At 31.1% G+C, this 12,632-nt stretch overlaps 1 protein-coding gene across 2 annotated transcripts in view; it reads left to right on the plus strand.

Moving 5' to 3' along the window:
* LOC110998012 (organic cation transporter protein) overlaps window positions 1–12,632 on the plus strand; it is a 40,432-nt gene extending 27,800 nt beyond the window's left edge. Inside the window, exons 2-7 of one of the 2 annotated variants that reach the window (XM_022266418.2) lie at window positions 8,228–8,403; window positions 10,023–10,357; window positions 10,474–10,794; window positions 11,094–11,724; window positions 11,889–11,995; window positions 12,264–12,632. In XM_022266418.2, the coding sequence (XP_022122110.2) occupies window positions 8,228–8,403; window positions 10,023–10,357; window positions 10,474–10,794; window positions 11,094–11,724; window positions 11,889–11,995; window positions 12,264–12,330 (1,637 nt within the window). In that variant the 3' untranslated portion in view covers window positions 12,331–12,632. The remainder of the gene's footprint in view (window positions 1–8,227; window positions 8,404–10,022; window positions 10,358–10,473; window positions 10,795–11,093; window positions 11,725–11,888; window positions 11,996–12,263) is intronic. The other variant, XM_022266417.2, reaches the window with a different exon arrangement.

Genomic DNA, 12,632 nt, shown 5'->3' on the forward strand with positions numbered 1-12,632 from the left:
AAAAACTTAATAAATTCGCTTTCTGTGAAATTGTGTGTGCTGATAAAACGACTTTATTAAAATACTAGTTTAGTTTTTGTATTTACTTAGGACTTTTTACACTGTTTATTTTTTGTGCGAGATTTTGAAACAGCTGCAACAGTTGTGTTTGATCACTTTAATTTATCGATTTATAAATCAAGCAATCCAAATGCTTATTATAGTTTTAAAATATTAAATAAATAAATCAGTGGCGCTACAAGCTTTTTAGGTCCAGGCCTCAGATTTCGGTATCTGTTTTATGATATTTTTTTTGTCAATCTAAAAGGCAAATCAGCCTCCTGTGCCTGATCACGCCGTCGTCTTTTTGTGTCTAAGGCAAGCCGGTTTCCTCACGATGTTTTCCTTCACCGTTCGAGGGCATGTTAATATTAACTATATACCAGGCATATTAAAACACCTATAAACCTATTAAAACAGTGCAGAGAAGAAGCCTTAATCAAGCAATAGGATAAAAAAATACTATATTTAGTAATTAGACACGACTGGGAATAAATTTAAACCTTTTTAGGAAATACAAGTTAAAAATTTGATTATACCTTTACGCCATTTTTTACCTTTATTAAGATAAATAGGTTTTTCAAACGCAAAAAAAAATAACAATTGTTTCTGTGATCACAACCAAACAAACAATTTCAGTATTATAACAATAATATAAGATTACCTTAAGACACAGTAAATGATGTGCAAAGGACATTGCCATGAAGAGAATGACCTAGGTGTATCAAGGCGCTGGACGTCCATTCGCGATTATCAAGGATATTTTTCTTGAAATAGTTTATAAGCCACACCTCGATGTAAGTTTAACCTTCACCTCCGTTGATTTTTACTTCCGTATGCAAAAGGTTAACGACGACATCTGTTATAATAAGGGAGAGAGGTAGTGTAGATTAGATAGATTCGTATTGTGATTAACACATTATTTTTTTTCAATAAAATGATTTTTTTTTTGTGTTTCTATTTTAAGATGTTTGTAGTAAATTGCGATTGCCATAATTGATTATTGATATGGTATTTCATATGAACAATTCGTTTCATAACATTTTTACTCGCGTATAAGACATGTACGCCATGAAAAACAGTTTAATTTCGCTTTATTAAATTTTATTCCTTACTTGTCACTTCCAGGTTAGAGTTTACTCTTAAATTGTGACAAACGTTTTTTATGATAAGTGTTTATTATGTATCTTTTGCACTTCTTGACCTTAGCTTACCTATTCTCACAGTGGTTCTCTGAAAGAGATCGGTCGAAAGGTCCATAAGGCAATAAGGCCGCCTGTTGCTAGTATCAATTACTGCAATGAAGTGTGAATAAATAGAAAATTAATACTATTTTTCAAAGCAATAGTTTTAGCTTTATGTCAGTTTCAAGTAAACATTGGGGAAACTACACGCGAGAAAAATAAAAACTCAAATAATCAAAAGGAATAAATTGTCGAATTGTGTGGAATTTAGAAAAATTAATACTTGAAAAATACTAGTATCGAAATAGATGTTTTAAAATATAGAAAAATAAATTTAAAAGTAGTAGTTAAAGTTCGAACCCCTGAAGGTTGTTGAAAGTAAGGTTTTGTCAAGTCTTAAAGCCGTGTGCTGAATCAATCGGAAACTTAGATCGTATTAATGATAATGTGATAATTATAATGTATGTACAATCAATAAATTCCCTGTAATTGGGTAACGCGGAAATTATAATTAATTTTTAGTATGCAAAACCCTGAACACAAATGAAAGTAGACATTCATTAGGTTAAAAATAAAATAACAAATAAGATTGTTTATTTGGCGTAATCACAGAATATATTTTAATTGCTTTGACGTCATGATCGCTTCAATAAGAATAAAACGTTTTCAGTTGTTTTTCTTATTTTTCATGGTGTATGAAGGTTTTTCATATCCTCCTTTCCAAATATTGACATCTGATAATATCTATTATTTATAAAATCAAATTATACATATATTTTATGTTCATTATTATATATTTTATATTTATATTTTTATTTAAAGAAATTAAACGTTTCATTTTATTAGATGACTATACAAGTAATTCTGTCGGAATAAAAACAAAATATATTTCTATATCTCAATCAATAAATATAAGATGGATGTTAGCAAGCAAGCAGTAGTAAAAATATCTCTTTAATATTATTTTTTTTACTTCAATAACATAGTTTTTTCAATGAATTCAAACAATATAATAGAGTAAAATTCAACATCAATATAAAATTATCCTGTAGGTACGTATAGATAATTTTTCCGTTACATAATCATTGACGAGTTCTGCTATGTAAAAAATAAATTATATTTGTATTACCGAATAATATTTGCACTTATTGAATTCTACAGAGGTCTGAATATCACTTGAATACTGTTAAATTCCTACTATTTTTAAAGACAATTTCATAAATTATCGTCTCCAATGAAAGTTGACGATCATCATGCTTACTTTGATTATTTATTTATTTATTTATTAACACTTCGTTACATAACAATAGAAAATGAGTGATGAACATGATTACGATGTCTATACACAATGATTTGGTGCATTGAAGATTCTTTAACCAAAATGTAGGTTTGTGGTACTCTTAGTTTAACTGAATATGGCTCATATATTTTGACGTTAATATTTTTTACTATAGTTAGTAGTTCTTTGTTGTCTGGCGATCAAAGTTAATCTACAAAGTGTGTTTATAAATCCCTACAAAGCGGAAGATATATTCGCGAGTAACGAGACCAGTGACCGAATAGGATCACATTGAATCAGCTTCATTGAGCCATTTGTTTCCGGAGTTGTTCCCTGCTCCCAGCGGATACTTCAAACGGCATTCGCAAATTTTTCAGTAGTTTTTTTTTTGAAATTGGAATTTCCTTTAATCATTAGGTAATGTATTATTACTAACACTATATAGTTGAAAGTGATCAATTAATAAATCATAAAAAATGTCGTGTTTATATAAAGATACAATAAAAATTGTTTTATATTTTACGTAACGGTAACAATAACTTAACAAGCAGAATTGTCGGCAACATTTTTCTTAATAACTACTTAAAATAGTTATATAGATCAGGTATTTCTAGTTAATCACACCACAAAATGAATATATTTACCCAATTTTCCATGAGAACTGACATTAAAGGATTAATTATTATTAGTTATTTATACGAAACACATTTGGCAATAAGAATTAATTAAATAATGAAAGTGTGTGAATAAATGTTTAAAGATAGCTAAAACTATTTACATAATTAAGTAACTTTAAAATTCTTTTAGCCATTACTTTATTTCCTGAGCCTGGCCTAGTGGCTTCGGCGTGCGAGTCTAATACCTGAGGTCGTAGGTTCCATTCCGGGATGTGCACCAATGGACTTTCTTTGTATTTGCGCTTTTGACATTTGCTCGAACGGTGAAGGGAAACATCGTGAGGAAACCGACATGTCTTAACAAAAAGTCGACGACGTGTGTCAGGCACTGGAGGCTGATCACCTACTTGCCTATTAGATTTCAAAATGATCATGAAACAGATTCAGAAATCTGAGGCCAGGACCTAAAGAGGTTGTAGCGCCACTGATTTATTTTAATTCCTGATCTAATCGACGATTATTATTAGTGATATTACTATGTTTACTTTACTTAATAGTACATTAACAATAATCATTATAATCATATTGAACGGTATTTAGGTACTAAATCCAATGAAGCTTAAAATTTGATTATTTGCATACAACATAAATAAAAACAAATAGACAATTATATATGTATCGATGCTATCATATCAGGTTAAGGCATACAAGTATTATTTATTAGTCTTGTCAATGTTTTTTATGTAGGCAAGGAAATGACAGGAGGCAATCAAGATCATTAAACACGGTTATAATAGCACTAAAATGGGCATTGCATTTTTAATTGGACTAGATTGTGAAGGAAATGATTGTATGTATTTATATATGATGTATACTGCGCTGTATGGAACTGAAAAATGTAACTAAAAATAGTTTGTCTTTTTTATAATCTAGTATTTTGTGAGATTGAGTTGACCTAATGTCTTCAGAGTGCGTTTCTCATCACTCTTCGTTGGTTCGATCCCGGCTGTGCATAAATGAACTTTTTTTTATGATTTGCTCAACCGATGAAGGAAAACTCTTGAGGAAACCGGCTTGCTTTAGACCTAAAAGATCGACGTGTGTCAGGCACAGGAGGCTGATAACCTACTTGCTTATTAAATTGTTAAATGATCATGAAGCAGTAACCGAAATATGAGACCAAGACCTAAAAAGGCAGCGCCATTTATTTGTTTTGTTATAATAATAAAGAGAGGAGGGATTCGTAGTAATTGGTTTGTGAGATTCATAAAGACAACAAGTAAAATAGACGTTTAGATTTCGTCTGTGTGATTTCTATTATATAAAAAAATAGTAAAGGCATATGCCTCCTAAGATAATATGTTTAACATCATTCCATTCCGCGTGAAAAACAAATGATATGATTGTTCATAGATTTGCTATTAGCAATTTAACCGTCGATTTAACCGCTAAATTGGCCAATTAATTAATTCAACTGAGGCCTACAACTGTTCATTTATTTAACGTCATTTATACGCTCGTTTGCTTGCGTAAAAAACTTACGGCAAAAACGCTGAAAAATCTATTACCAAATAAGTAAAAGTTTTTTCGCCTACACAAGGAAGCTAATAACTTTTTTTTCCAGAAACGCTACCGTATTGATTTTGTAAGTTACACTTCTGGGTCTGTTCTTCTATTTACTAGCCATCTTCTTTGCTCCTACAACATTTCACGTTCCTTCACACCTATGTCCTGCCCTGACTGGAACGTCCGGTATCTGATTCAGCATAAAAGCTGAAACTTTTGCATCCACAGCATGTAACTACAAGACATTTTCTTTATGACCAAACCACCACAGACCTTCCTTTTCTAGCTTCATATTATTTTTTTGAGACGTATTTATTGAAAAAAGTACCCGTGATTATTTGTCTTAGTCAAGTGACCAACTGTACTAACACAGATTATGTTCGACCTAATTTCAACAGATTGAACCTGCCGGATATATCTTTCTCTATAAAATAGTAATGACTTATCGAAACCAAGGCGCAATTTTGTAATTCAAGTTAATAAACAACTGCGTACGTTTATGGGTCATGAAAGTGACTCAAATTGTATCAGGTTACGTTTTAATTTAATAACCGGAGTGACACGTCCTCGTAGACAAGTCGTAAAATCTAATACAGAGGCACAAAGCCCTACATACTGGTAGATTTCCTCGGATCCTAGTTAGGAATGTTTTATGTTCAAAAAAATATATATTAAAATACATTATTTATGTAATGAATGACCTGTAATTACTATTTAAAACATTTTCATTTGAATTATCGTTGTGTTCTTCAATGACAAAAATAATTTACATTTAAAGTGTTTAAAAATATATATTTTATAATAATAATATTTAATGGAATATAATATTTTCTGTATTTATTCGGTATTTATTTTATCAAGAATATAATACTCAATGATCTTTCAAAGATAAAGATAACAGTTTGCAAAACTTAAAAGCTTTTACAAGTTTCCTAAGCTACTCTAAACTTGTAGGCGCGTTACATAAAAATTCCTCCATTATTACATATATTATTTTCTGGTAAAGTATATAAAAGTCTTTCAGCGCTCCGTCTAAAAACTTTTAAATTTTAAATACATCGTTTTATTACGCTTATAAAGTACTATGTAGATTGTACTTTTACAAATAGATAAAATCTCTATTAATATTATAAGGTAGCAATTTTTATTTTAAAAAATTTAAATAAAATCTACTTATTAAATAATATAAGCACACACGGTATTTACTATGTGGATGTCTTTGATTCCTTGTAGGATGGGACGGGATTTTGTATGGGATGCTACTTACACAACGAATAAGTATCGCAATTCAATCTAGAAATGCTTCCAGCGTTAAGGGGACACTGAACATATTTTATAATTTGTTTGAATTTTCTATAATGGCTATGGTATAATTGTTACTATATAGATTATAATATTGTGAATACTATTTGTGCGTTCTAATATGGTCTAAAATAATCTTCCTATTAAATTTATTTTAAAATTTTACGTGTCAATTAGACATAGCTGATTGCGATGTTGTTCAAAGTTAAAAAATTTCATATGAATTATGTATTTTGATAGATAGTATATTATTAGTTATTTGATAGATAGTAGTTTATTAGTTGCATGGCTCAGTTGCGTGTTTACGCGATTTTCTCAACTAATCGTACACTAATGTAATCTATACGTTTCCCAGCCTTGGCCCCAAATGCAAACTCGCATGATGAACAATAATATCGTTTAAGACAAGTGCCATTCTTGTTTATTTGTTCGTAGAAGTATTTTTTTACTTTCACAGAAACATCATTCATCCGTCATTATCATAATTTTATATAATATATTATTTATTTTACTAAAGTTAATTTTAGCTTTAGTCAGCTAAAATTATTGTTATCATAAAAAGAAAATCATTTATAACAAAAACTATATCGTAGCAAGCTTGCATATTTCTAGAAACAAAGAATAATACAGTTATTTTTAGACCGATTGCATCAATAAATGGAGCAAATTAATTCTATGAGGTGTTGTATTTATTACTAAGTTTTATTTATTGTTTTTAAAGTGCACTTTTCTTATGCAATATAATTGACGCCCTTTTAATTACGATCGAACGTAAAATCGTTTAGCAAAGTCTATGCCGGCGTAAAACGCAGTGATCTCCAAACAAAAGAGTGTCACTACGTCTTTCACTACAAGTTGATTGTAATCTTGGCGTCTTTCTTTGAAAATTTTCTATTTTGGTAAGTATTTTCGACACTAAACGTCTTTTTTGATCTGAGATATACCAGTTTACTTATACTTGCGAGCAAGTGCTAAACGCACACATAGAAAATACTCCATACGAAAACATGAATTCACTACCTGTGATCCGATCACAAAAGAAATATCACAGAAAATAAGTGACAGATCATAAAAGAAATATTTCAGAAAATATTTAGCAGAAAAATACTGAGATTGAAACTGAATGTTTCTTCATCACAAACAATCTTTTTATAACGGCTTATAAGTTAAAAAAATATATTCTTTGATATATTTTTATATAAACGCAAGTAATCGTACAGATTAAATTTACGTCTTTCACTACAAGTTGTGATAATGTTTTGTCCAAGTTAACAATAATAACAATATCAGTTTCATTGACCTAAATTTCTCTATTTGTCGAGAGTAATGATAACTTACTGTGATGGTTTATCACATCGATAATAATTTAGAAATAGATTAACTAAATTATTTATATATAGTATTCTTTAACAATTATAAAACGTGTATATGTCTTACATTATTTGAAATTCTAAGTAATTGTAATGTGCAATGAAAAGTTGTACATAGTTTTAGTACTACGTGTACTACGTACTATTCTGATAACACTATCCACCTAAATAACAAATAAATGACATTTATACTTTAAATGTCATTTATTTGTTATTTTTATTAATTATATGGCTATTATTTAAATTATCAATTTCTTTTAAGGCGTTGTATATCAAACAATATTGAATGTATTTATTAATTAATGTCAACTCCAAGCAAACTACCAACCGTGTTAGCTGCTAGCGCCATCTAGTATAAGATTGGATAGTACATGGTCACTGTTTTACCTACGGATAGGTGTTATACAAAATAAAGAAACAAACTAGTCTTCACACACGTATTAAACAATAGTCAAGAGGACAACGTTTTTTTTAAAGCAATCATACACGCATTTATAATGTGCATATGTATATTAAATTAATTTTTAACTTAATACAGGAGCACAAAGATCTATAACAATTCGAAAATTCATTCCTCATTCATAAGAAATAAATCTTTGTAATATAAGATTATTGTCCAAATTAAAGTGTTATTAGTATTATCTGTCACTACATATTCCCTGCGAGAACATTATTATATTATGTGGGTATGTCAATAAAAAAAAGTTTTTTAGTAGATAATATAGTTTATTCTTATGATTCAAACTTATTTTAGCAACGAATTGTTAAATTAATTTGATTTGACAACAATAAATAGACGTTTCCTAGAACAGATTACGTAATAAACATATAATATTAAAATTTATTTTTAAAAAATATTTTTTATTCCAGTAATCCCAAGCCAAACACATAAGGAGAAGCCCAGGATCCCTGAAGATGAAGAGTCCGGTCCGGACGTAGTGTCAGCTGTCATTGGCGAATATGGACGATGGCAGCTATTAATGACATTTCTTCTGTCACTATTCTCATTCCCGTGCACGATCCACATCTTTTTGCCAACTTTTACGGTAAGAGTGGTTGTTTAACTACTAACTATATTGATTATTTTGATTCTCAACGAATTCGTTATAGTTTTCGATAATTACAGATTGCACACAAGCTTTAAAATTATTAAAATCGTAGAAATGTATTTGTGCCGTGTTAAGTTTACTACGTAACTTCAATGGCGGTTGCAAAAGTCATTCAATCGTTAGTTAATAGTTTGCTGGCATTGGCACTCTCTAGTAAATAAATGACGTCATCATATTAATCTATTATATTCGATGTTCGTTCAATAGTTACGAAAAAGAATTGGGGCGGAACCGGAATTGCTATGGAAGTTACGTGTACGTAATAATACGTGAGAATTTTATAGGCAAATAATTAACAAAAGTCTGCAAATCGGCGGATCGTTTTATATTTTTAGTTGTACATATTTGACGTATGAGCGTGTAAAATTGTTATGCTACTCAAGAATCTCAGTGTTGTATTGCACAGTCCGGACATACAATGATCACTATGTAAGCCTCGGCTTGTTTAAGCTATGGCGGAATATGCTTATAATAAGTATTAAAAAATTTATAAGATGTATAACCCTCACGTACACATGCTGATATGATATACACTCCATCACAGAACACATCCGAATAAGAAATATAATTAAATTAAAATTAACTAAGTTCATTACTTAGTTATTTAATCTATTTGATTTATTTTTCCTTTCCTGACTTTCGTAACTTTGTCTAATCAAATCCTGTAGAAACAGGTCAACAAACATTATTAGGACTATGGCTAATACTTAAAAAATCTGCATACAGATTATCAAAGTATTTATTCCGTCCGTTCAATTAACGTTGTTCTTGTAACAAGCACTTGACACGGGTGTTTTATATAAACTCTTAGAACCAGCTACCTACTAGATCTCGCTATATCTTTCTAAATATTTCCTGTTCTGTTTGTCTCTGGTAGGATATTCATGTCTTAAGTTTAGTGTCGAAGTTTAAAACGATGACTGTATAAGAGCAGTAATTGTAATGTTCATAAGTTATAGCGCCTTTTTATTTTTTAAAAGCAAATAACTTAAGTACGTTATACTACAAAAAGTTTTCACAGATTTTGCCATCAACTCTTATTATTTAATTTAAAACAAATTATACTCACGGCCGTAATAAAAAAAAGAGCGCACCATGTAATAGTTATTTGTAAAACGGTTCTTCATGCTCATCCAACTTCGTACCACTAAAGATTTCTTAGCATAATTGCTAACCCCTTTTGATATTTTACTATTTCACCTGAGATTTGAACTTACCAGTAGATGAACAAGTTAATTAGAACCACGAAACTGTTGTGGTCTCGTGGAAAGACCAGCGCTTTGGAACACGTCTGCTTAACAGCATGAGCCAGAGCCAGTTAAAACTTCAACAAAGACACACATTACACACTTAAATTGTACCTTATTCCTTTTTTATTTCCACATTTTTTTATTATTTTCTTTTTTTAAATATTATTATTTTGTAGGATTCGTTACTACTTAATATTGTTTGTTATGACTTATGTTATTATTAAATGTTGATATTTCTGTAAGACACATAGCTCAAACAGTTAAGCTTCAGCCAGTTCAGAAGTAAAATTATCCTATATTTTTCAGGCAAGAGCAACCCAATTCTGGTGTTTACCGCCAGATAACCTGTCAAATGTACCCCTAGAAAGATGGATCAACTACAGCCAACCTGAAGACGCATGCAGCGTTCGCGTCATACCGGCCAATGTGACAGCTGACAGTATTATAAACTACACAGCGGTCGCTCTTGATTCATTTCAGAAGTGTCAGAATTGGGGTTATGACAGGAGCGAAGTTGGTGACACGATTATATCAGAATGGAATCTAGTATGTGAGAAGGCTAGTTTGACAAATCTCGCAGAGGTCGTATTTTTGATCGGCGTCGGTGTGGGTGGGGTTGTGGGGGGATGGATTTCTGATAGGTTAGCTAAAAAACTATATTTTATTTTATTTAATATTCCTTGGCGAAATAAACAGTAAACTAATACATTTCTGATCTCGGCAACATTTTTGACATTCTGAAAATATATTCTTTCAGGTTCGGCCGAAAACGCATCCTCATGGCTATGTCAGTAGCTCAAAGTGCGTTGGCCATACTCTCTCTTCTAGTCAGCTCCTATATGCAATACGTGGTGGTTCGACTTATTATGGGACTTGTATCCGTATCTGTGGTATACGCAGCATTTGTGTTGTCTGTGGAACTTGTTGGCGGGAAATGGGTGACAATTGCGGGAGTTTGTAATTTCTTCCCGCTTCCATTGGCGTATGTAATAGTGTCTCTGCTTTCTATGATCATGCCTAATTGGAGGGATCTACAGCTGGCGTTGTCTATACCCGGATGCTTGTTAATATTTTTGTGGTAAGTTTCAATAATTCTGTAGCATACTGTGTAAGAGTACCTTCAATAATAAAGTTGTAAAAAAAATGTTTTACGTATTGGCTGAATTTCGAATTTAATCATAATTGTTTTTGGAATGCTTAAAACGTTAATAAAAATAATTTAGAACAAGCATAGGTAGACGAATTTTATCATGAACAAACTACATTTATATCATTATCCACAAACAAAAGCTGTACAAAGCCTTAAGACCTGATATATATTTATTATTTAATAGTTTATTGATAAAACACTTACCAAAACGAAAACATCATTTGCAGGTTTGTCCTACCAGAATCCCCAAGATGGCTGCTAAGTATGGGACGGACGCAGGAAGCCAAAGCTATACTAGAAAAAGCTGCAGCATTTAACAAACGTGAACTGCCAGCTGATATTGACAAATTGCTATTAATCTACAAAACAGACACGAAATCGGAAGACCCCAGCGTCTGCATGTTACTCCGAGGCTACCTACTGAAGAGAACAGTATGCCTGTTTATTACCTGGTTCGCTATGACCATAGCATACTATGGATTGTTGCTAAACATAGGCAACTTCAACTTGGGCAATCTACATTTGACGTCGATTATATTAGCAGTTGTCGAAATACCAGCCATTGGATTGAGTATCCCGATACTTTTAAAGGCTGGGAGACGTCTACCCATATTTATAAGCATGGTTGTATGCGGGATAGCCTGTGTGTGCAGTGAGGGCTTGGCAATAGCCTATGCGAATGAATGGGCCATGATTGCATGTCTGATGGTCGGAAAGTTTGCGATCGGTGCAACGAATATGATGTTGCCGATTTTCACAGCTGAGCTTTACCCCACAATGGTCAGGAACTTGGGGGTGGGTGTCAGTCAGATTTCATCTGGACTTGGTCTTATTTGCATACCCTATTTATGGAAACTGGTGAGTGGTTGATCTGAATTCAATTTTTGTGTATCTACGGCCTAATGCAATGATACAAATTTAAATATGATATTTCGTGATTTGATCTCTTAACAATATATTTACCATTTCATGACGACTGGCTGTTATCAAATAGCGGTATTCATAAACTATTGTCCTTTCAGACTACTTTGAACGACCACCTTCCGATGATTACAATAGCTTTGATGAGCGTAGCAGGGGGCGCCACTGTACTCTTACTTCCAGACACAACGACTACACAATCTAAAAAGTGAGTGTGAATTTACTGCATTAGCTAACAGGTCTTCTTATTAATTATTACTCTGTATTTACAAAAATAGATTCATTTTACAAGTTGCTTTTCATTTAATTATGTTTAATATTTTCCTTTTATGTAATGCAACGAAGTGTTAATAAATAATAAATGAATAAATAAGTAAGTTTGATAAGTGTTCGAAAGAATCATTTTAATTTTTATCCAAAACATTCACATACTTTACTAATATACTAAATAAATGTATAATCTGTTAATATTACAGAGGAGCTGAAAATATAAAAGCACCAACTAATGGCACGTATACAACTACAGAGGATAGAGGGCGCTGATTTATGTAAAACTAGAATAAAATAGATAAAACTGTAAGGTAAAATAAAATTCGAATTTATTATGGACAAGAAAACATTATTTGAAATGTAAGAGTTAAGAAATTTATTTTTTTACAAAAATAATGGTGATATAATTATGTTAATTTTGTTAAAATATATTGTAAGGTAGTATAGCTATTATTTCCATAAGTATCGTAGAAATAAGGCTTGTATATAGTATATGTAAATATATTCAATAATATTTTACCTATATTAGGTAATATTTTTAAAATCTATTCTTAAATATCCACTTATATAATATT

Source organism: Pieris rapae, chromosome 3 (assembly GCF_905147795.1).
Source record: "Pieris rapae chromosome 3, ilPieRapa1.1, whole genome shotgun sequence".
NCBI lineage: Eukaryota > Metazoa > Arthropoda > Insecta > Lepidoptera > Pieridae > Pieris > Pieris rapae.